This window comes from Vicugna pacos, chromosome 17 (genome assembly GCF_048564905.1).
Source record: "Vicugna pacos chromosome 17, VicPac4, whole genome shotgun sequence".
Lineage (NCBI taxonomy): Eukaryota > Metazoa > Chordata > Mammalia > Artiodactyla > Camelidae > Vicugna > Vicugna pacos.
Window position 1 is genome coordinate 51,626,147 of NC_133003.1, and position 24,646 is coordinate 51,650,792.

The window sequence follows — 24,646 nt, forward strand, 5'->3', positions numbered from 1 at the left end:
AATCTCTTGTCACAAGCTGTCAAAGAAACTGAAGAGTAAAACCAAGGAGGGAAATACCAGATGGCCGAGTTTCATGGTTTTATTAACACAAATACAATGTGCACGGGCCGGCTACTCGTTCTCTTCGCTGCGCAGCCGGGCGCTGGGGTTGGTGACTCTGATGGCCAGCTGGGCTGCTCTCTCCACGATGGCTTTGCGGTTCTTGGAGGAGACGTTGTGAGCAATCTCAGCACAGTAAGATCTGGAATAGAATTGGTCCGTGGGTACTCACTCATTTGCTCCACCAGGAAGGCAGTGGCTCTGGTCACTTCTCCAGAGCCACAGCACTGGGCAAAGGGGCTGCTGACCACAGACCTGAATGTCCCCAAACCCCGACTCCCCTAACTCCATGGTACCAGCAGCAAGGTTCTGAAGTTTCCCGGGCAGTGACCCTCTCATTTAACCCTCATAGCAGCCTTCCAATCCAGGTATCACCTTCCTTTTACAGACAAGGAAACCAAGGCCCACCAAGTGGAAGTGAAAATTCCCAAGTCACTCGCAAGGCCAGGATGGCTCAACCCCAGACTCCAGGCTCAAAGGTTCTCCCTCAGTTCTCTGGGCCAATCTGCCCAGCTCAAGGCAGCTTCAGGGAGCCTGGACCTGCCCATGAAAAGTTTAGGAACTTTCTGTAAAGTAACCAAGAGCAAAATTTAAGTCTGAGTAAGCCAAGGGCTTCCTGGCCCAGACCATAAACATTTTACTTGTTTCCCGCAAACAAAATTCAAGTTGAAAAGTAACACTGCCTGAAGTCACCCATGGGGCGGCAACACCCAACACTTCTGAGCACGTGAGCCAGGTCCCGTTCTAACTCATTCATTCCTTCACAGCCACACCACAGCCCAGCCTGACAACTGGCCCAGTGAGCACATTTCAGTAAGGAAGTGATTTATGACGCCATCAACAGTGGATTAAGACGACACTCCACCCAGAGAAATTTCAGCAGAGAGAGAAGACTCTAAAGAGTAACTAAATAAGGCAACAAGCACAGTTCTTTTCAAAAACTCTAGAGGAAGATGGCTTCACAGCAAAAGACAAGCCAATCCAAAGAACCTTTTCTGTTTTATAAGAAGGAGTCCACTCAAGCTCAGTATCTGAAAATGTTCCCCTAATCTTTGTTTTCAAGGAGACTTAAGTTGTATCACACTTTTTATCTTTTCATTTTTCAAAAACTCCCCAGGTCTTCATCCATGTGTGTATTCAATAATCGCAATCACACTACATATTTTAAATACTTTCCTCTTTACCCGGGCATTTTCCATCCATGACAACAGTTTTTAATACATGCACAACTTCCCACCTGGTGCTTGAACCCTCACCACTCACCAACTATATGACCAACTGCTGAGTTACTGCTGCAATGATCAGCTTATTCTTTCCCCTGCTTTTCAATTATTTAAGGGTAAGTGCCCAGAAATGGATAATTGTGAATTAAGCTTGACCACAGATTCAAAGTATCTCCATGGTTCTTGATACAAACTGCCAGGCTACTATTAAAAAAGACTATCTCTGTGGCAACCAGCAACACGCGCACTGCAGTCACCCTTGCTACACTGAAGGTGTCTCCCTGCATCTTTCTAGCGCAATTCTGAATCAATCTTCTTACTGCGGTCTGGGCATCCACCATCAATTGCTATGCTCATCCTTATCTTAAGGATATTTCCAGCATTTCAACACCTGGTTAAATTTCTGACCCAGAGAAACTCAACCAAAAGTGAGAATAATGGTTGTTTATTTTTATGACTTGTGTCTACAATTAGTATAGGTATTTGTGAACCTACATACACACTAGTTCATCACCCTCTCTCCACGTAATTTCTTAGAAAACGCAAGTTTTTAGCTTCTGTTTAACAGGAAGGGAAGAAAAGTTGTCCCCTGCCTAACCAGACAGCATTGCCTCCAACCCAGACTGAAGTTGTGTCGAACCACTTCCCACGGGGAATCTTTTCTCATACCACTGCCTTACAGACTGGGCCTGAGCAGACCAAGCCTCTTACACGCAGAGCTCACCAAGTGTCTGACTTTCTCAAAACACTTGGAAGTAATGCTGTGGCCCCTCCATGCCCTCTTGCACCCCTACAACTGTGTACCCTCCCGCCTCCCTCCGCCTCAGGCAGCAACTCCTCCCCTGTAACCTTCTGAAGACACCTGTGTGCCCCTTAGGTCTGAGGCTGAATTTCATGCCCCTTCTCCCCACACAATGTTCTGAAAATGACGGTCAAAGGATACCATCACAGGGCCTGCAGTGTAGGCAAGGTCACTCCTCCTCCTTCCAGGTCCCGAGTCTCTACACTTTTCAGGACAACCACCCCCACCTCCGCCACCATCTCTTCAGCAAAGAGAACATTCTTAAGTTCCCAACAAGCATTCTCCAAGCTCCTGAGGATACACGGCTCCTCCAGGTGCATTCTAACATGTCTAGGGTCCTGCCCAAACCGCTCACACACGCAGGGTTCTGACACGGAACCCAGAGGCGGGGCCCAACTCACTTGTTGCACATCAGTAGCACTTCAAGCTCCTTGACGTTGTGGACCAGGAACTTGCGGAAGCCGCTGGGCAGCATGTGCTTTGTTTTCTTGTTGCTCCCGTAGCCGATGCTGGGCATCAGGATCTGGCCCTTGAACCTCCTGCGCACTCTGTTGTCAATGCCTCTGGGTTTCCGCCAGTTCCGCTGAAAGAAAACACATGGTTAATGTCCGTGGAGATTGCCAACTCTTCCTGTTGGAGAAAAAGTGGAGCAGATGAAAAGGAAATATGCCAGATGGGTAACTGTCTTTGGGTAACAGGATTTCGCTACCTTTTTTTTGCTGGAAAAGAATAGGGACTTCTGCATTTGACCAGCACCAGCCTTCTAAGCAAAGCAGAAGCAGCAGACTCCATAGAGAGGATTGTGTGGTAAGATGAGGAGCAGGGGTTTCAACAGCACACTCAACACCTAAGTTTTCTCAATAAAACTCAATCCTCTATAAAATGAGGATAATCTCTTATACTTCATGAGGCCACCAGAAATATAATACAAATATAAGCCTCTAGACATCTCAAGACAGGCAAATGTCCCCTGTCATTTAAATGTCAATTTACACATCAAGAGACCAAGTGCCAGTATGGGAAACTCAGGGACACCTGGTTTTCTACAGAGCTCTTCCACCAACCACAGACCAGTTCATCTGCCAAATGTAACCTGAGCTGATGTCAGAAACCCAAGAGCCTTTTTAGGAATCCCTTTCTTTACCCCAACGCACAGTTCCAACTCGGACCATATACCTTAATTTTGACATATCGGTCTGACTGGTGCCGGATGAACTTCTTGGTCCTCTTTTTGACGATCTTGGGCTTCACGAGGGGTCTGAGGGCGGCCATGATGCCTTCAAGAAAAAGGCAGAGGACGTCAATGACGAATCTTGGAAACAGGCTCTCTCGCCCAGGACCTGAACATTGTTGCAGAGTGTCTTCCAATCACCAGCTACTGAGCAAACTGGGAATGGAATGGGTATACCTCTGCCAGCCTTGTTCTCCCTCCCGACTCCGAAGCTGGCAGAACACTAGCCATTCTCCAGACGCGATCCTGGGAGGTTAGGGTTCACCTCGCCCACTCAAAACCAAGAAAGAATGTCAACAGGTGACCTAAAACAAATTAACCCCAAAGGACAAACACACCAAGGACTGGTAAATCCCATTCTACAAAGTGTCCCAACCCCAAGATGGCCCAAACCCCTTTTAGCGCTGCAGGCCTTGGGGCAACCTACACGAACCTGAATCTGTTTTCTCCCCTGTAAAATGGAGGGACTGCAAATGGCCCACCCGCAGTGCCCGGACCAAAGCAGAGGTTCAGTAAAGAGAATCGTGTAATTCCCCCGGAGTGCTGCCGCTCCGTTAATACCCTCAAAACATACACAAAACCGTGCTGTGCTTCTAAAATGTCTCCAGGCCTCGGAAGACACTGTTCTACCCCGACATCATCCGAGTACCAACTTTAAAAAGTGACCTTCCTCAAGGTGGCCTTTCCGGCTGCCCTCTTTTTTTCAACTGCAGCACCCTTTTTGTTCTCTTCACGGCCATCAATTTCTTTGCTCGGCACACTGTAGGTACCCAATGAATGTGTTCAATAAACGAACAACCCCCACCCTCAATGACTTCCAAGACCAGGAAGCTGCTGCACGTCACCAGAGATCCCGACCCGCTCCCAGAATTTCGGTTAACTGAACAAGCCGACTTGCAGCTCGACTTGGGGTGTGTGTGGTTTTCCTGGCGGTCTCGCCGCAGGAGCAACTCCAGGGCCAGAAACTGGAGGGGAGGGAGAACCGAGCAGCAGAAAAAGAATACACGTGGGCAGACATCGCTGAGCGAGGTGATCCCAGGGCTGGAGCCCAAGGTCAGAACCCCTAGGTCCTCCACGGCCCCCAGGAGCCCCCTTAGTTTGGCCACAAACGGCGCCAGCGCCCCAGGGCTCAAACACGTTGTCCGCAGCTCTGATCGACCCCAGGAGGCCTCCACAGGAGGGCAAGCGGCCCTGGGAAGCGAACCCCCATCACCCGGCGGGCCGCTCCGCTCCGTCCCTGTACGCGCTCCAGCCAGACGACAAGGACAATGCCCACCGAGACGACCACTCGGAAGGACAGGCCTCCTCAGCAGGGAGCGATGGAGCCAGATGGAGACTGCAGGGACGTGGATGGCCAAAGATTAAAACTTACCGACTAGGAGATGGCTGCTACCTCCGTAGGTAGCGCCGAGGAAGAGAGGGGGAGGGATGGTGCGCGGGGGCTGATGGGACTTCACCTTTGGGTCCTGGCAGGGAAAAGGCGAGAACTTTCGGCAATTGGTCCTTCGAAGAAACTAATTGATCCTTCGAAGAAACTAAAGACACTTCAGAGAAATAACATTGAAAAATGTCGACTGTGTTTTCCTAGACTTTGATATTTAGGAACACTGAAAATTTTCATGCTTGTCGTTGGGACTACGTAGAAAATTTGGAATTCTTTTTGCGCTTCCAAGACCCGGTTGGGGGGGGTGGGGGGGGTGGAATCCACTTCCGCCAGGAACTGAAGCCGCCGCTACGCAGGATAATCCAGTTTTTAGATGACTTCCGCCCGCCTTTCTTTTTGCAAAGTGTGCCTCTTAGTGGCCAGGAGGAACAAAACAGCGACTTCCTAATAATTCCCTCACGTGAATTTATAGAGCAAAAAGCAATGAGACTATAACAGCTATCATTCAATGGGCTTCGCACACTTCTACCAAGAGAGTAGAAGTTTCCCCATTTTACATATGTGGAGAGCGAAGTTTGGAGATCTGACGCCAAAATCCACACTTCTGATCATAAGGCTAGACTGCCTCGTCATTCTTGATTTGTTTTGTTTAAGCTTTTGTTTTTAAGATTATTGTGAAAATCAAATTTCAGGAGAGGAAAAAAAAAAACGCCCCTTGATTCCACAACCCGAACACAATACGGTTGTCATGTCACCAGTGATCTTTGGTAGAGCAGTTCCAGGGCTGAAGTGGATGGTGTTCTGGACTGAGTGATGGCTGAGGAGGGACGGGAGCGGGTGTTGACCACGCACTTCTTGATGAGATTCTGACCGTGAAGGGGAGTTTGAGGAGACTCAGAGAAGTGAAGCAGGCCGTGTGAAGTGAATTGGCCGAAGATCACAGTGGCAGGCAGTAGGGCTGAGACTGCGGGTCCTGTGCGTCTGCAGGCTGTGGGAGTCAGCTGACGCGAGACTCTGGGCGAATGGCAGCCCACAGGGTGTGGGTCATGAGGAGGGGTCTTGAGGGGGTCACGTGGGTGAATGGGTGAAGGGCTCACAAACCAGAGAATGTGCTTCCAGTTGTGAAAGGCCCAAGAAGTTTGGAAGTAGTGACCCAAATGGCTCAGTCTTTGGGGGATGAGGGACTTGCTGCCACTATTTCAGGGGGAGGGCACAGGGGTCCCACACTGCCTGCTGCTTCCCCGTGGGCACCGAGATCCCAAGATGAGAGGCTGGAGGTGCCATGCTGGCATCTCTGTCATCATCCCAGGGAAAGTGCCTGCTGTATCTTCCCAGGCTAGGACCTCCGCTTTCCAACACCCCTCTGGCCACAGTTCCTGAGCAAGAAATGGCATCAGCTGGGTCACAGGGGACATAAACTCCAACTGGTTTATTTAGAAAGGACAGAGATCAGGAAAGGGAAACACTGAGAACCACATCTTTCCCTTGACACTTCGCCCTCTGAGACGCTGGTCGCTTTGGGTCTGGAGAGAGCTGGCCCAGACCCTCTCACTGAAATGACTTCTCTTGTCCGGCTCTTTGGTAGCTCCAGGCTGCTAGCTACGCTGGCCTCAGGCCCAGGACGGCCAGATTTGGTGACACCTGGGCCACTCTAGTCGATGTGGTAGATCTTGCGGGCATCGTAATAGCCGTAGGTCATGTAGTGCGTGTCCTTAATGGGCCACCGGTGGTTGGGGCAGTAGGTGGCCGAGCAGGCTTGGGGTCGGTGTTGGACACAACTGAAGAGTACCAGGCTCCGGTCCATGGTCACAGTGGGCAGGAAGAGCTGCAGCTTGTCCAGGAGGTGACCCGGCCAGAAGAAATTGGGATGGGTTAGCTGCGGACCACTGGGCATCTTGGCCTTCAGCTTCCTGGAGAACAAGAAGACACAGGGACAATTGTCCCGGCTGACGGGTAGGGGCCAGGGCTCCTTCTCGGCAGAGCCCACTCACTGTGACCAGAGTGGAGGGGTTGCACCATGCTCCACACTCTGGTACCACAGTCCTCCCCACAGTGCCACGTGGTACGCACTGTTGTCTGCTCAGCCTCACCAACCAGGACCCAGAGGCCTAGAGAGGCTAAGTCATTTCCCCAAGGCCGCACACCCAGCAAGGGGTAGGGAGCAGGCTTGACTTCCCATCTGCTGCCTCTCAACTCAGACTCTTCAGTGTACCCCATCTGTTCCACTGAGGCATTTTAATGTGCTGTTCAGAGAACAGCCTCTGGAGCCAGCACAGCTGGGTCCAAATCCCTGCTCCACCTCTTAACAGATGTGTGGCTTTGACCAAGATATTTAACCTTCTTGTACCTCAGTTTCCTCTTCTGTAAAATGGGTATGCTAAGAGTAACTTCACAGGGCTGTTGAGAGGATTCATGCGTTAACACATGGAAAACCTGCCTGGCACTCTAAGTGTTGTTTGATTGCTTCTCAGCCCCTGGGCCCTGAGTCCCAAATGCTGTGCTACCCCGTGTACTGTGCAGCGTGCAGAGTCCTGGCACCTCCCCCCCACCCCGGCCCCTTCCCGAGTTGGGTGATCGCTACAGACCTGGTGAATTCCTCAAACTCCTTAAACGGTATGTTCTTGATTCTCTTTGGCATTTTCCTACAGAAGAAGAGAGAGAGGTATCTTGTCAGGAAAGGGGAAATCTAGGTCCACGGGGCCTTGGGCCACAGGGGTCCCACCTCTAAGTCCAGACCAGAGCCCTGAAGGGAGAACTTCTACCTGGTGGAGCCCTGACTCTGTCCCCCACGCTCCTGTGGATCTCTCAGTCCCCCACCATGGGTCAGATAGACAGTCCATGAGTCAAAGCCCAGGATGGCAGCCTTGCGCTCATAACCTGGCTGGCTGGGCGACGTGGGGCCAGTCACCCACCTTGTGGAGCCTCGGGGTTCTCATTTCCAGGCACAGAGACCTTCCAGGAGGTTGTGAGATGTGCCCACTGGTCTGAATCCTTTGGGGGCCCCTGACTCCCACTTGCCCCCCGGAGCTGAATCCAGCCTTGAGGACAAGGGTGGTGAAAGCTAAGGTCCCAGCCTCAGGTCTGGCAGACACCACTAATCGTGCACAGCACTCTTTTCCCAGCAAGCCTGCATCTGGCCTCAGAATCTTTCACAACACAGTAGCCGAGGAAATCAGTCCATCCCTGCCCTGGGGGACTTCTGTCCTTTACAAATGTGACCCCCCTGAGCAGGATAAAAGCCACTTTCTCAGGTTCCAGAGGTTCATGGCTCAGGAACTGGGGGCAGCCACCCCAGCTTGTGCTCAGCTCTTCCCAACCAGGGTTGGGGACAGGCCCCCCTGCAGACCTAGCCCACTCCTGCATTTGCAAACAACCTGACAGTGAGGGTACAACAACAACCCTCATGGCTCGAGTGCTAACTGTCCGTTAAGAAGTTTACATGCATTTCTATCGTGTTGGGGGGACTGTTATGCCCATTTTACAGATGGAGATGCTGAGGCTCGGGGAGTGAAGTAACTTGTCCATGTAACCCGTGGCCTGTCTGATTTCCACTCAGCTCCACTGCATCCCACCCAAGCTGTTCCGGCCACACCATCACTGGGGAGTGGGCAGTGATCTGCAGTGTGGGCAGGTCCTGGGCCCCCCCCCCATCATGCTGTCTAGTCAGCTGCCTCCTCCTCCCTCTGCAGAAATGCCTCCTGCCCTCCAGTCTGCAGTCACCACTGATGCTGGCTCACAGCCTGCCCACGCGTCTCCTCCTGCCAAAGGAGGACATTTTCTTAGAGAGGACTCGGGTTGATCTGAGGGGCAGGGGCAGGGGTAGGCCCCACTGCAGAGTTCTTCTCTCCTCTTAGGGGTCTGCAAGCCCACCTCTTGCTGGAGAAGGCAGGGCAGAGTCAGGGCTGCCACCACTGTCTTCTGCCAGGCCCCTGACACCCAGCCCATAATTTGTGACGGGGCCTCCCGCGTATCTCTAAGAAATCCCTCTTTTAAACCCTTTCCAGAAAGCTTGGGATCAGGTAGGGTGTGGTCAGGAGGGTAGCGGCATGGGAGTGAGGTGGGAGGCTGCGGAGACTCGTGCCAAGGGTGACACCCAGGACTGGCCAGTCTGTGGACCAGCTGGGTTGGACATGCCAGGTTAGGGCACAGACACTGGCACAATGTGACACCCAAGTCCCAGCAGTGAAGGGACAGCAACGGGGCAGGAGCAAACGGCAGGGAGGGAGCGATGTGACACTCAGCTTGTCAGTCTTCTTAGCCACAGGCTCGGGGACGCCCTGAGATCTGAGCAGGGTCAGGTTCTGACAGAGGATCTTCAGGTCTGAGTAGTAGCCCCCTGGCTGCCGGATCGGGCGCACCTGGTCTTTCTGAAAAATGATCTTGTCCCCCGGGTACAGCAGGGCTGTGAGCAGCAAGAGAAACACGCCTGTGAGTTCAAGACCCCTCCCCACCCCAAGTCTTTGGGGCAGAGGGGGACTTTCTTTTTTTAATTCACATTTTTGTTTGAAAGGATTTTCTCTTATATACCTGTTTTTGACTTTTTACTTTTAAATGATTGTAGATTCACAGCAAGTTGCAAAAATAGTGCAGAGGGTCCCTCAGACCCTTCCCCTAGGCTCCCCCAGTGGTGGCGTGGGGACCGCAGTGCACTGTCAGGAACTGCTAACCCAAAGGCAGAGGAGGGCGCCCGTTCAGAACCAGGCAGCTGTGGCCCAGAGGCCTGGGTGCAGTTAGGACGGAGTGCGTGCGGCCCCCACACCCAACTCTGCAGGGGGCATCCTGGCCTGGAGTCCCAAGAGGAGGAAGGTGGGGGGGTCACCTGAGACTCCATTAGATTAAGTCAGACCCAGTCGACAGTTTTCTGCTCGTGCAGAACTTACAGAGCACTGGGGCGGGGGTGGGGGTGGGGGCATAGCTCAGTGGTAGTGTGCTTGGCATGCATGAGGTCCTGGGCTCAATCCCCAGTACCTCCATTTAAATAAAGAAATACCCAATTACTAATACCCCCCCAGCCAAAAATAATCAAAAACAAAACAAAAACAAACACTGGGCCAGGGGTTGAGTCCTGTCTCAACTGAGCAGAACTCCAAGTCTGAGCAGAGAGCCAAGGGCCTTAGCAGAACCTGTCTCCTGGTGCGTTCTTCCCTCTGTATCATAGAAGAACCAAGAAACAGGTCTGGCCTAGAGATGTGGTTTGGGGACACGTGATGCGTCATAGTGGTTACTGCCTCTAGTCAGTCTCCCTCTTTGAAATTGGCATTATTTCTTTACGCCCAACCTCAGGCTCCCGCACCCAGAACCCCGGCCCTGGCGCTTTCTGCTCTGGGCTGGGGAACTCGGGCCTCCAGGCCTGTGAAGCCCGCGGCCCCGCAGGGCTGTAAAAGCCCAACCGGGAACCAGGGCTGTTCCTTCCCCACCTCCTTCCTTCTTCCCAATGTCCCCACTACAGCCACAGTGGTCTGTCTGGCTGTAAAGGACACATCTCAGGTGGACGCCACCCTTGCCCTCGCTCTGGGCCCCCTTGGCACCTTCCGAGGACCGGCCACCAAGGCCCTTACCTCTCACGAGGATGTCCTCTGTCAGCGGGAGGCCGAACACCTTGCAGAGCTTCCAGCACTGCAGGTAGACCAGAAAGCAGTCCCTGCGGGTCGCGTTGATGATCTCCGTCATGTCCCCATGGATGGTGGACGGCAGGCAGTGCTCGTCAAAGTGCTTGTTCCCGCTGCGCACCAGGCGGCAGCACTCAGAGTACTGGATGGAGGGGATGGCGAGCTGCGGGGAGAGCAGGGGCCGGCGCTCACTGCTCCTCACACCCTCTCCCCACCCCGCCACCCCGAGGCCCCCATGAGGGGCTGTGGCACGTTCTGAAGCCAGCGACTTGGGAGCGAAATCACACGCGGTCAAGGTGACCCCCTGACGGGCATCCTAGCCGAATGGTCAGCGCATGCGCAGCCCCTTACTCGGACGTGCACACGTGACTATATTAGGCAAACGTAGGCCCTAGAGGCGCCCTATTGAAACGTGCCATTCACGTGTCTGGCTGCGTGGGAATTTAAATTAGGTGCAGCCTCCTGTGACTTTGGGGTGGAGGCCACATGTTAAGAACGGCAGGACAAGGTAGGACAGGCCTGGGGAGTGCAGCCACTTCTGGCCTTCTTATCTCTTTATAAGGAAGAAAAAAAGCTTCTAACACCAGAAGCAGCAAAGTACAGCTTATAGGTCAAACCTGGCCCATCACTTGTTTTTATAAATAAAGTTTTATTGGCACACAACCACACTCATGAGACCACACAGCCTGCAAAACAGAAAACATTTACTGTCTGGCCCTTTATAGGGAAGTTCGCTGGTCCTTGCTCTAACATTTTGGCTTTTCTCATCAAGCAACTGAATCAGATCTTAGCCAATATATTGCTTACCAGTATCTGACATTTTATTATATATAATTTTAAACTATTAAAAGTATATAGTAGAAAATGTTTATTGACGTATACTATTACGTCAGTCTTGTCAGCCTCCCTGACCAGACTGTCAGCTTCCTGAGGGCTGGACTGTTTTGTTCTGGGCAGCGCACAGGACAGTGCCTGACACATCACAGGCGCCTGAGAAATACTGATTGGATGAATTCGTTCATGTCATCAGTTTTCCCTTCTTTCACCCACCATGTATTTCTGGAATGTCTGCTCGGTGCCGGGTCCTAGGCCAGGTGCTTGGATTCCAGCTCTGAGGAAAGATGCAGCCTCGGTCTCAGGATGCCAAGTCATAATCAAAGAACAGGAGGAAGAGCACTCGACACTTTCAGAGACGTCATCTCATTTCGTCTCCCCAGAAACCTTGTGAGGCAGGTATTGTTCTTGTACACAGAACAGTGGGCAGAGAGGTAAGGAAGCCCACCCCAAAGGGCTCTCTCGGCCATAAGGTGGTGCAGCTGTAGCGGTCTGAGCCCCAGCCTGTCCAGTCACCAAGCCCCGTTCCTGCCTGTCCCTCCCTCTTCGGTGGGGGTACCTTGCTCTGCCGCTTCCTTTCGCGGTACCGCTTGCCGACCTCCTCCATCTCCTCCAGGGTTGTGGGTCGTGCCTCCACCTTGGTGTCGACCATGGGTACAGTCAGCAGGTCCATCCTGGGAGGCCCTGGGGCTAAGTTCACTTTCTGCTTCTTGGACTGACTCTGCAGTGAGACGCCATGCTTGCTAGATCTATAATCTGGGGTCGGAGGGAAGAGACGAAGGAAGGAGGAACTGAGAGGGCGCCCGGCCAGGGAGTCAGACAAGCAGTTAACCAGTGTCACCAAGCAGGCGCCCAAGTGTCCGGTCAGTGCCGCCGTCTGACATGCGACTTGGAGGTGTCCCTTCCTCCGTCTCCACTACGGCCTCCTCGTGCAGGACGCCTCCTCCCTCACCTGCAGCACAGCCCCAGCCTTCCTGTTGCCAGTCTCATCTCCATCATCCTCCTTCCAAACAGCCAACAGGATCTTTAAAAAACATCAGTCAGATCACCTCGTCCCCTGCCCAGAACTCTACCCTGGCTTCCCACAGCACTCACACTATGACCCACAGTCCTCTCCCTGGTCTGCTAGGCCCCGCAGGCTCAGCCCCGCCTTCTCTGCTCGCCCCTCACTCACTCCTCCCAGCCTCCCTGACTTCTTTCTGTGCCCTGAAGACTTCCTGCCTCAGGGCTCTGCCTCCATCTGCCGAGGATGCCCCTCCCCAGACCGGCTCCCCATCGGTCACTCAGGCGTGAGCTCTGAAGGCTGACCCTTTTCAGAGAGACCTTCCCTGAACACCTCTCCCTACTCTGTCCTGTGTCTTCAGAGCATTCATAACTCCTGGACATCGTCTTGGCTAACCCTTCACACAGAAGCTCATTCAAGGCAGGGGCACTGTGTTCCTGGTTCCCAGAATTGTGCCTGACACGTAGTAGGTGTTCAACAGAGACCAAAACGAATGGGGGCATCCATCACCCTTGCCCTAGTTCAGGCCTCTACCGTCCCAGGCAGAAATGCAATCCTGGCCCTGCCACCTGACCACAAGTAGTCAGCCTCTCTGAGTTTCAGCCTCCTCCTTACAAAGTGTGAATAGCAGCCCTGACCTCCAGGGACTTAACAGGAGAAAATGAGCTAATGCTGTGGGTCTTTGCAACCCAAGGGGCGCCCCCAAATGCCGTCACCTTCTCCCTTGTAAGCTGGGCGCCCAGATTCTTGTTGCTGCTACCCCTTTAGACAAAGCAAGAGCCAAGAAGGGGTGGAGAGCACTACTGTGGGGTGCTCAGGTTCCCTGGGATTCCGAGAGGGATGGAGACCCTGCCTGGGGGGACGGGGCCTCGGCCCAGAGGTTTGTTGAGACTGGAGGTGGGAAATCTGCCCTCTGAACTGTTGGACCAAGGAGGGGATGGTCTAGGGAGCCGCCTCCAAAAGAACCAACCAGTGAGGACACTGAGCACCCAGCCGCATGTGACTGTGAACTCCAGAGGCCCGACCCAGATCTTCACCTCTGCTGCCCTCCTCCGGCTCTACCACGTCCTCAGGGAGGACAAGGAGGCTCCTGCCCCCGCAAACATGTCTGAAATTAAATTCCTGCCAACTTGGTGGGTGAGGCAAAGCAAGGTATGCTTCATTTAGAAGGAGAAAGATGTGTTTATATTTGGGGAGGGCTCCGGAATGGTGGATGGCGGTCAAGGGAGGGCTTTAATTATATCTATAGTTCAATTTTTATTTTTACAAAGACTCTAGCTATAAGGAAATGACATGCACCCTGGGTTGTAAATTCATAGACGGAGCTATGGCTGGTGCATTTCTAATCTGCCTCTGTGCTTTGTCTGGACAGACGTGGCTTCATAAGCACACAGCTTGCCAGATGGACCTTAAGCCGTGCACAACCTATCCAGCTGTTCACAGCAGCCCTGCTAATATTCCTGATAGCAGAATACCAAAGTAGGTTTTCCTGTAAACTCTAAACATGTGTTAATTCTGGTTTCTGAGTTTTAGTTAACTTTTTATCAATACTGTGTAGATTAATAGTAGGAAGGCCTTGGACCCACACACAAATGGAATGGCTTGCCATTTGGCTCAGTTCTCAGCCTGTCAGATGGGCTTTGGTGGGCTAAGACCACCCTTGACAATCTTCCTTTGAGGGCAAGGGCTGGGCCTCATTCATCTTTGAATGGACACAGTTGCTGGGCACTCAGGAGAATATCCACTCCGTGGTTGACCTCTGGGCCTGGCCCACCAACAGTAAGCCAGAGCTGGAGAGCACACTCCGGAAGTAAGCCAAGGCGCCTCCACCAGGCTGGCTCCCAGGATGGGGACATGGCGGCATGCGGGCAGAGGTGGATACATACACTCTGCTGCGGTTGCCAGGGTGCTTTTCTGCTGAGCCAAAGACCACTGCTGGTAGGTGTTGGCCAGGCTGCCCATGGCGATGCTGTTGTCCTTCCCGAGGGAGCTGAGATAGATCACAATATCCTCCAGCTCCTGGCTTTTCAGATGGACCTCAACCTGAGGAGAGAAGCCCCAAGGTGGGTGGGCTCCAGCCCAAACGTCCTGCCAGGATGGTGAAGGCCTTCCCAGCCTGGCCCCACCTCTCAGTCTAGTTTCCTCCTCAACCACTCCCAACGCACATGCAAGGTCTCTGCCACAGGAGCTCAAAGCCCTGTCCCGGGCCCTGAACACACCCTACGCGTTCTCATCCTCTGCCTTTGCCCAGGCATTTTCCACTTTCTGCCTGAAAAACTCCTACCCCTCCTTCAAAACCCAGTCCAGATATGTCACCATGTGAGTCTCTTACTTCCTCCTCTGGGCTCCCTCCCCACTCCGTTCTAATCTCAACAGCGGCTTTCTCGGCTTTCTCTCGTGCTGGACTGGAGGAAGGATTTCATGTCTATCATCCTTGCCAATGAGGGACACAGCCTCCCTTAACTGAAGCAAAATAGAATCAGAAATCTCATGCATGTTACCCTTTTGGGACAGTGAGCAACTCTGGGAAAGTATCTTGCTTGCCAGCAATGTCAAATATTCGAGAAGAAGAATTTTGAAAGAAAGAAAACTCTGTTCTTCAGCTTCAGCTTCTGGAGACATTGTTCACTGAGCGTTCCTTAAAGAAGATCAGAACTCTCCTGGTGCTAAAGGATTTAACGTTTTATCTTTCTGGTTATATTGATTAATGGCCCTTCATCTTTTTGTTGTTTTAAATGCCTTGGACTGTTGTTCAGACAATTACATGTCAAAAAAAAAAAGTGTGAAAACTGGTGATGATTTAAAACCATGAAAAATGTTGCATTTACCTTCCTAAAGTTTTTTTTTTAAATCTTTTTTTTTTTAGGTGTCTTTTTTTTTAAATCTTGTATTCAAAATATATAAAAGCTTAATTCATTCAGACCAGGAGTCAGCAAATTTTTTCTAAAACGGGCCAGATAGTAAATATTTTGGGCTTGGGAGCCATGTGGTCTTTGTCATCACCACTTAATTCTGCCCTCATAGCATGAAAGCAGCCAGGACGAGACACAGACAGATGAGTGTAGCTGTGTTCCAATAAAACTTTATTTACAAAAACCGGAGACAGGCTGGATTTGACTCCTGGGCCATAGTTAGCAGACCAGTAGAACTTTCTATCACGATGGGAATGTTCTCTGTCTGTGGGATCCATTGGAGGAATCACTCACCACATGTGACTACCGAGCCCTCGAAATGTGGCTGATGTGACTAGGGAACTGGATTTTTAATTTTACCTATGATGAATTTGAATTTTTGAATAACCAGTGAAAGCGTGGTAGTCCAGGGACCAGTTCCATGAGCATCACTGGGAGCTTGTTAGAACCCAGCATCGTGGGCCCTACACAGAAGTACTGAGACAGAAGCTGCATTTTAACAAGACCCTATGTGAGTCATATGCCAGTGACAGTTTGAGGAGCTCTAGAAGGTTCTAGAGGCAGGACTGAAGGCCCAGCTCTGTCTGTGCCCAGTTCTGCGGTCTCACTGACCAGACAGTGATTCCCCAAGCAGCTGGCCGCTTACAGAACTGGGTCCACGGACTTCCCACTCAGGTAGGGCCTTTCAAGGTCAGACCAGTGCAGGGGTGGCCTTAGGGGTCTGATGGGGCCTCAGGTTAAGCCATGTTTCAATCTGGCTTTACGAGTAATAAGGCTGAGAGGTGGAGCAGAACCTGGGGAGGGGGCAGCAGTTGGGGGCCAACCTGGGGGGACCGGGAGGCCCTTACCGACTTCAGAACCCTGATGAACTCCTCCCTGGAGATCCTCTGGTTCTCGCCCCGGCCCGCCTTGTTAAAGAGCTCCAGGATCCTGATCCTGCGGCTGCGCAGGTGGGAGTACAAGGCCGACAGGGCGGAGGGGGTGGGCAGGCGGAGCTGGGGCACTTGGCGGGAGGGCTGGAAGCTTTTCTTCTGAAAGAGGCAAGATGGGGGGCAGAAGGGAGAGTTCAGGGGAGACAGGCCAATGGAACGGGATCCCCAGAGTTGGAGAGAACTGGGAGAGACAGAGGCTGAGCCGCTCTGCGCAGACAGCAGGGAGGAGGGCAGAGTGCTGGGTTGCGGGCAGGTGTCTCCGGCCGCGGTCCGCCTGGGAGACTTCCTTCTCTGGGCCTCGATTTCCCATCAGCAACCAGAGGCTCAGACAATATGAGAACTAAAATTTCACTCTTACCCACATCTCTCCTGTCAGATCAGACAGTATATAATCCCATGGCGCTGTCAGCAGACCAACATATATGCCCCTGCCTGGAGCCCAGCGGGGCTCCCATGCCCCCCACCTCCCCGCCTTTGTTCCTGCTGGGCCTCCTGCCTGGAATACCTTTCCTTCTCTCCCTACCTGTCCAAGCCCTCCGAGGCCAGGTGAACGGGAATACAGCCTCACTCTATGTGAGTGAACTGTATGAGTGAATATATATATGAACTATATGAGTGAACTACAACTGTATGTCCACAGACTCCATATCCACAGATTTAACCAGTTGTAGATGGAAAGTACTCAAAAAAAAATTCCAGAAAGTTCCAAAAAGCAAAACTTAAATTTGTCATGGCTGGCAACTATTTATGTAGCATTTGCATTGTATTTATAACAACTTACATGGCATTTCTATTGCATTAGGTATCCTAAGTAACCTAGAGATGATGTACAGTATAAGGGAGGATGTGTGTGGGTTATAAGTAAATACTCCGTCACTTTCTTTAAGGGACTTGAGCATCTTTGGATGTTGGTACCTGTAGGGGACCTGGAGCCAATCCCCCTCAGATACCGAGGGAGACTGCTTAGAAATAATGCTCCTTTACTTTGGTGCAGCACTTGACAGTTTACAAAGGGCCTTGCTGTGTCCTAGTTAGAGTCCCCCTGTGTCCTGGAGTCACACCATTACTCTGCTGTGCCTGCCTCCCCCACTAACATGGGAACACCTTGAGGGCAAGACCGTGCCTTATTTAGCTGCATACCCCGCCTCCCACCCTTGTAGTGAACAAGTCCCCGGTCCCTTGGCAGGTAGATAGTAATTGTTTGCTGAATGAAAAAAAACTGCTATGAATTTGGTATTGGGTATTACTTTCTCTTTTTACAAATGAGGAAGAAGGGTCAGAGAGGTGAAGAGACTTGCCCAGGGTCACACAGCAGATAAGCAGGACAGTTTATACATAGATGCTGAACTGCTGGCAGGAAAGAGTGTGTTAGACACATGAAATCTGGGTTTTGACTATAATTACACCAAGGACTGACTCTGGAGTATGGGGGCCAACCCAAATGACCCCAGAAAGACTGCAATAGCAATAAAAATGGCATTTATTGAGTGCTCACTGTGTGTGCAGCACTGTCTCAGGCACTGTCTCATCTAATTAATCTGTTCAGAAGTCACAGAACCCTAGGAAGTAGGTACAGTGGGTCACTCCCATTTAATAGATGAGGAAACTGAGGCTCAGATCATACTAGGAAGTGGCAGAGCTGGGTTTAAACCTAAGTTATCTCTTATGCCAACTTTATCTGAAATGGGAGAAATCTCAAGTGTCCGAATTGCAAGGAAATGTCACAGAGAGGCAAGCAGTTGCCATTTACTATGTCTATGGGCTTGGACAATTTATTGGCCTTGCTGAACTTCTGTTTTCATATTTATAAAAGAGAATATATATATACATATAAAATATATGTAAATACATAAAAATTTATAAAATGTTTTCTTCCAACCTCATAACTGTGGTCCTCATAGTAGCCCTGTGAGCCTCTGCTGGTACATATAGACCCTCAGCAAACGAATGAACAAATGAATGAAAAATGAGTATTTAAAATGCCCCGCAGATCAATGCCAGGATTGATTCCTCCCAGGGAATCAATATAGCCACAAATTCTTCAGCTGTCCTCCCTTCTAAGGTGGAGCCCAACGCCCCTCCATTGGAGCACGGGCAGTGCTTAGTGACTTGCTTCTGACAAACAGACCACAGCGGAGGGGATGGTGTGAAACTCCTGAAACTGAGGCCTCCTGAGACGAGGTCAGAGACAGCACCGCAGCCCCCTCCTTGCTCCCCTGGACTGGTCGCTCCGGGGGAACCCGCCTGCCCTGCAGTGAGAACCTCGAGCAGCCCTGGGAGAGGCCCATGTGGCCAGAAACTGAGGCCTCCTGCTAACAGCCAGCTTGCAGGGGGTCCTCCTGCCTTGACAAGCCTTCAGATGTCTGTGGCCCAGGTCAGCATCTTGAGATGAGAGCCCGAGCCCGAGCCACCCAACTAAGCTCCTCCCAGGTTCCTGAGTCTAGGAAACAGTGAGATAACAGACAGCTGTTGCTTTAAGTCACCTTGGGGTATTTGTTATGCGGCAATGGATAACAAATGCACCTCCCTTCCAGGACTTCTGCTTGCTCTCTTGGGACTGGGGTGGGGGTAGGGTGGGAGTGAGCAGTCCCCATCCTGCCTCACTGGAAGGGATGAAACCACAGCACGCCCCTAACACCCTCAGTGTCTGCATTGGGCCGAGGAGGCTGCTCACCTTGGTGGCTTTGGCAGCAGCCTGCTGGGCCGTTCGCTGGACCTTGTGCTCCTTGTGGATCTTGTGCAGGACCTTGGCCTCTGAAGGCGTGAGCCTGGGCTTGTTCTGCAGCCACCTCTCTGTGTTGCCGAACGACTCCAGGTCCTGCCGGAGCTTCAGCCTCTGGCTCAGCCAGGCCTTCAGGTCCTCTGGCTGTTCTTGGACCTCCCTGACTCCCAGGGTTTTGAAGCTGGGGGTGGGCTGGGGAGGAGCCTGGGGTTGGGGCGGGGCATTGACAGGCATCGGAGCCTCCTTCTGAGGCAAGACGATGATCCGCCGGCGACTTGGAGGCAGGTGGAAGTCCTTCTGCTTGAACCGCTTGAAGCAGTGGGTGATGACCAGTTCAGGGTTGAAGACAGGGCCCTTGCTGCCATTTTCATCGTCAGCCAAGGACTTAGACTGGTAGGGCCCTTGGGGAAAGAGGGTTCAAAGGGGAGTCCCTTTCAGGATGCGCACCGACTGAAGGAGTCAGGAAGGAAAAATGCTCTAGCACCAGGCTGGGCATCAGGGCAGCTGGTTCCAGGCCTGGCTCGATCCTTGCCTCGTTATAATGATGAAAATAATTACGTCTACCGTGACTGGACGCTCTCAACGGCAGGCTCTTGCTAAGGGGTTTATATGCTTTCTCATTTAAACTTCTTAGATTCTAATCTTACTCCACCCCACTCCCACCCCGCAATACTCCTTGGCAATCAGAATGATCTTTTAAAAATGCCATTCTGGTCAGGCCTGATCATCCGAGGCAGCCTAGTGCTGAGCCCAAGAGCAGAGGCTTTGGAGCCAAAATGCTCCAGTCTGAGTCTCGGCCCTGCTGCTGACTGGCGGCACGATCACTTACGCTCTCTGGGCCTCAATATCTTCATCTGTAAAATGGGGATAATGATGGTACCTACCTTACTGAGTGGTGGAGATGTTTAGAATCAGTCCAGTTTAGAGCTGCTTTGTTCATAGTCAGTGCACTGTTATTATTTTTTTAAAATTCTCACCCTCTACCCATTTTGCAATACTTCCATGACTTTTCATAGCCCTCAAAATAAAGTCTCATGACCTTCCTCTGCCAGCCTTTCCTGCCTCATCACTTGCCTGTCTTTCCTCGCTCTGTCCAGACGCCTTGACCTTCTCTCTGTTCCCTGAGTGATCCAAGCCTCATCCAGTCTAAGGGTTTTGCACGTGCGGCTCCTTCTGCCGGGAATGCTCCCTCCCCCCTCCATCCCCTCCCACCTCCTCCTCATTCTCTGGGTCTCAGACCAAATGCTACCTCTCCAATTCCAGACTTCTGTTACCTCTGCATATCACAACTGATACTTTTCCTTTAGGCCAATTATCATATGTATGTAAATCAAGGGCTACAAACTGGCAACCCTCATGCTGAATAAAGCTTAGGGTCCTGTCTTGCTTAATACATTTGTTTGCTTAAAAATTTCCAATTTTCAAAAAAAAAATTCCAATTTGCATTCTTCTAGGCTGGGGCATGCCTTCTGCAGCTTGCCACAGGCCCCACCATTCCCTATTGTATCACAGGCAGCTCATTTCATTTATTAAGGGCTTGGTTCAGGCAGACATTTTCATTTGAAACCCCTGGTGAAATTACTTGTTTGATGTTTATTTTTTCCAATACACTGTGAACCAGGACCTTATCTCTCTTGTTCCCTGCTGTCCCAGAACCTCCAGGGTGCCATCATAGAGTGGGGGCTCAGTAAATATTTGGTGAGTGAGTGAATGACAAGTGGACAGACCCAACAGGCTGGCACTATGATTACACCCATTTTACAGATAAGGACACTGAGGCTCAGAGAGGCCCAAGGTCATACCATTGATTAGTAGCAGAACTGGACATGAACTTTGGTTTCCCTGGCCCCAGCACTCAGCTCTTAGCCATTACTTGATATTACCCCAGGCTGAGGGTCACCTAATCCTGCTGACTTTCCATTCTTTTATGTTTAAAATGGTATGAACTCTGCTCTAGCAACCTCCTGAAGCCGTTATGAAGGTCAAATGAACAACGAGTATGGAATATTCTAAAATTCAGAAGGGATATAATGTTATTTTAAAAAATATTGTCACCATCATTTTCCTTCTAGAACCCAAACTCTCCTTAAAACCCTTCTACTGCTCCCAACTGCCTCCAGAATAAAGTTCAATCTCCTTAACTTGGCCCACTTGCCCCACCCACACCCACCAGGCCCTCTGATTTCTCCATCTCCTCTCGGCCCTTCTGCCTCACCGTGTATTTGTACTCAAACTAAGCTGACTGTGGTTCCTTGGTCCCTCCTCCCAGCCGCCCACCAACCATACTCTTGCCTCTCCAGAGTGCACTTCTCTCTCCTCTGTCTCACTTGATTATTCTCTATTTAGTCTCTGAGGCTCAGCTCAGGCATCACTGTCCCCTGAAGCATCCCAACCCCTCTCTTGTGTGTGTCCGGGTCCCCACAGGCCCCAGGCTTCACCCCACCCCCCAGCATTTACCATATTTTACTGGATGAAGATGGTTCTCTTTCCCAACATCCTATGACTTTCCCAATGGCAAGAACTGTGTCTTAGTTTCTGGGTCTCCCCAGTGCCCAGCCTGGCACAAAGTGAACATTCAGAACATTTGTTAAGTCTCTACAATGCCCATGTGCTCCTTTCAAAGTCAGAAAATAATTAAAGTATGTATATATCAGTGTGGGCAGTAGTAAGCACCTCTCAGTCCTCCATTTATCATTTCTCTGAAGACAAGATGCTGGGTACCACTGAGAATTTAGTCACTCGTCCAAATGGCATTTACTGAGAATTAGCCAGTGCTTGGCGCTGGCAGTGCTCTGGCACAGAACAAGGTGGGGTAAGCAGAGGGGTTACAGGTGCTTTCAGTCGGGGGAGAAATGCTGATGGAAGGGTCTGGGAGGTCATCACAGAGAAAGGGACATTGCGGGTGACGTTTCAAGGGACAGAGGGGCCAGCATGGGGAAGGATCAGGGTGGAGTTTAGGGACTTTAGGGTTACTAAACAGCTCCACAGAGTGGAAGCATGTTAAATGTGACAGAAGACATTAATGGGAAATAAAGTTGGAGTCATCTCAAATGCCAGGTTAAGGGGTTTAAACTACCCTGCAGACCACAGGAACGTTCAAAACATGCTCCTCACTGGTCTCGCCTCTTCCACTTGTGCCCTCCCTCAACCCCAAATCCATGATCTGCCGTTAGCCGGAGGGTTACTTCCCCATTTGAAGCCCTTCAATGGCTTCATTGACATGGCTGCTCAGTGCTCTTGGAATAAACAACCCTCTTTCACATTGGCTTACAAAGCCACCCTCCCCAGGCCCGGCCCCTCTCCCCTCCCTAACCTCCTCCCACTCTCCCTCCTCCCCTTGCTCGCTTTGCTCCAGCTGCACTAGCCTCCCTCCAGTGTGTCCAGCTCTCCTAGCTCTGTCCTGGTTATTGGTTCTGGCATGGGAGTCCCGAAGATTTCCCCCTGGCTGAGTCCTCCTCGTCATACAGTTCTCAGCCTGGTGTCACCCCCGCAAAGTCACCCTGGCCTCCCTCTCAAAGGCTGTGTGCCCACCACACCATGGAGCTTGCATCCTAGTGGACTTTGGGGTGCTGTGTCCATTGATAGGAAAGTGGGGTGGGCTCTTATAATAAAGAGGTCACCGCGTGGTTGTGGGGAGACCGTGTGAAAATGTTCCTGCAGGATTGGTGAGGAAAGCTCTCAGAGGCCAACTAGTCCCGTTGCCCGCCCAGGGCAGGGAACTGTTTCTACTCTGCCCCTGAAGACTTCGTGTCTGTTTGTATACCTCCGGTGACAGGGTGCTCTCTGCGTAACACTGTGGATGTCTAATTCTGACCGCTAGAAAAGACTTCCTTATATTGACCAAGAATTTGTCTCTCTGAGATTTCTACTCCCTGGTCCAAGTCCTCCCCACTGATGCCCCAGAAAACAGATGCCTCTTTTCTGGGACATCCCTTCAGGTGTCTGGAGACAATTCAACTCTTTCTTGAAATTCTCTCATTTTCTCTTGGCTCTGATTCAAATCTCTCTGTAAGTTCCATCCTACCTCTCTGGCCCCCTGTTCTTGGGCCTCTCTTTTCCTACCCACCCTTCAAAAGTTGGTGGCTTCCAGGCTTAAACTTGAGCTCTCTTGATTTTTTCCAGCCTCCACTCTCATGTTTGGCTGTCTATATGCAGAGGACACCCATACTGATATTTATGACTTGGAATTAGCTCCAACTCTCTACATACAGTTGCTCCTAAAGTATCTCCACTTGTATGGCCTGCAGGGATCTCAAACACAACCAAGGCTCAACTTGTCTCCATGTCCCTGTCCCACCTATCCTGCTCTTCCCGGTCGGTTCCTTATCTCTGTGGAAGGCGCCTCCATCTCCCAGGTCCCCCTGGATACCAACCTGGGCATCATCCTTGATTGCTCTTTCTGAGTTCCCCATCCAATCAGCCCCCAAGTCCATGTAGTCCCCTCTAGCCTGGCGCCTTTCCCTCACCTCCCAGATCTTTGGCGTGGGCATTTGGGACAGCTGCAGATCTATCTCATCTCCCTACTCCCAGCATTCTGGGTCTGCCAATTCAGTCTCTGCATTGCTGACGCTCCCAGTCCACTCCTGTCATTCCCAAAGGCTTCTCCATCTCCTGGCTCACAAGATCTCTTGTGATCTTGTCCCTTCTGATCCCTCTTGCCTGTCATCTCCAGCAACACTCAAACTACCAGCAGTTTCCCGAAGATACCATGTCTCTGGGCCTCTATGCATGCTGTTCCCTTGGCCTGGAATGCCTTTCCTCCCTTTTTTCCTTGGAGAATTCCTTGTATCCTAAACTTAAGCCCCAGTGTAAAGATCTCGTCCAGGACCTGGGAACTGTTCCTCCCCATCCTCTGCACTTAGCAGATCTCTTACTCCTGGATGTCACTCTTGGACTCAAGATTCACCCCTTCTTCCTCTGTAATTATCCGTTTATCTGTCCTTCACCTCTGAAGCTGCAGTGTTTGGCAAGGACGTGTTCCTCAGCAGGCTATCGCCAAAAGTTTTAGGAAGACTGACGGTCTTCTCCATGCCTCTTCTCCAGTACCGAACACACTAACGTCCAGCGGAGAATGAGGGCCAGCTGGAGGGCCTGGACACCTTTCCCGGGCGCACGGGTTGGGCCTCTGGTTCCGGACCGCTCCTCCAGCCGAGGCACGGAAGTCTGGGAAACACGCACGACCTGCCGCCGACTGCCTGGCAACCGCGCACCCAGAGAAGGGACGGCACAATGAGGTACCGTCCTAGCCCTCACCCCACTTGCACGCGTCCACCCAGGGGTGAGAGCTTCCTGTAGGCGGCGTTGATTCCCGGGAGCTTACCGAGCAGCGACTGGTTCTGATCCTCGTACTCTTCACAGGAGTCGTCCATGGTCGCGGCGCCGGGGGGCGTGCGTGGATGTGTGTGTGTGTGTGTGCGTGCTTGCGCGCGCGCAGGCGGGGCGGGGGGTGTCCCAGAAAAACAGTGACACCAAGTTTGCAAGAGACGTGCGACTTGCAGGCTTGGACGCCACTGTTGCCAGGACTACGGACGCCCCGCGCTGATTGGCTGGACGCCGCCACGCGGGGAGAGGCCGGCGGGGGGCGGACCAGTCCCCCTGCCCCGCCCGAGCCCCAGACTGGCTGGCCCGCGCCCTAAGCGGGTCTCGGGAGGGGTTGGGAGGAAACGGCGGAGCTGCAGAGCGTCTGGCTCTACAAAAGACAGGCTTCCTTAGCCTGGCCCGGTGGCCCCTGAATCTGGAGTAATAAATCCCCGGTTTTCCTGTAATCTGTAGGGTCTTCCACCGGTCTCCAATCTTTAAGGCTCAGGGTTCTCATCCAAAGAACAGGCCCTACCTCGTCCAGAGGGGTTGCAGGAACCCATCTGAGTCGTGGCCAAACAGACAGGGTTTTTGGTA

The 24,646-nt window shown here is 51.9% G+C and overlaps 2 protein-coding genes and 1 non-coding gene across 3 annotated transcripts; all 3 read right to left on the reverse strand.

Annotated features, from left to right (window-relative positions):
• Positions 1-63: 63 nt before the first annotated feature.
• On the reverse strand, positions 64-4,799 carry RPL32 (ribosomal protein L32). The gene is made up of 4 exons (XM_006206794.4): positions 4,728-4,799; positions 3,301-3,401; positions 2,526-2,707; positions 64-241 (listed from the first exon to the last, which is right to left on the reverse strand). The coding sequence occupies exons 2-4, from the start codon at positions 3,394-3,396 to the stop codon at positions 112-114; spliced, it is 408 nt and encodes a 135-aa protein (XP_006206856.1). The 5' UTR covers positions 3,397-3,401; positions 4,728-4,799; the 3' UTR covers positions 64-111.
• On the reverse strand, positions 3,470-3,611 carry LOC116284069 (small nucleolar RNA SNORA7). Its single transcript, XR_004193853.1, has one exon. It is a non-coding gene; the product is annotated as a small nucleolar RNA SNORA7 (small nucleolar RNA).
• A 1,342-nt stretch (positions 4,800-6,141) lies between the features above and the next one.
• Positions 6,142-24,187, reverse strand: EFCAB12 (EF-hand calcium binding domain 12). The gene is made up of 9 exons (XM_006206793.4): positions 24,072-24,187; positions 18,704-19,152; positions 15,946-16,128; positions 14,072-14,228; positions 11,742-11,938; positions 10,298-10,511; positions 8,982-9,141; positions 7,325-7,384; positions 6,142-6,649 (listed from the first exon to the last, which is right to left on the reverse strand). Exons 1-9 carry the CDS (start codon positions 24,118-24,120, stop codon positions 6,391-6,393), a joined length of 1,728 nt encoding a protein of 575 aa, XP_006206855.1. The 5' UTR covers positions 24,121-24,187; the 3' UTR covers positions 6,142-6,390.
• Positions 24,188-24,646: the final 459 nt, after the last annotated feature.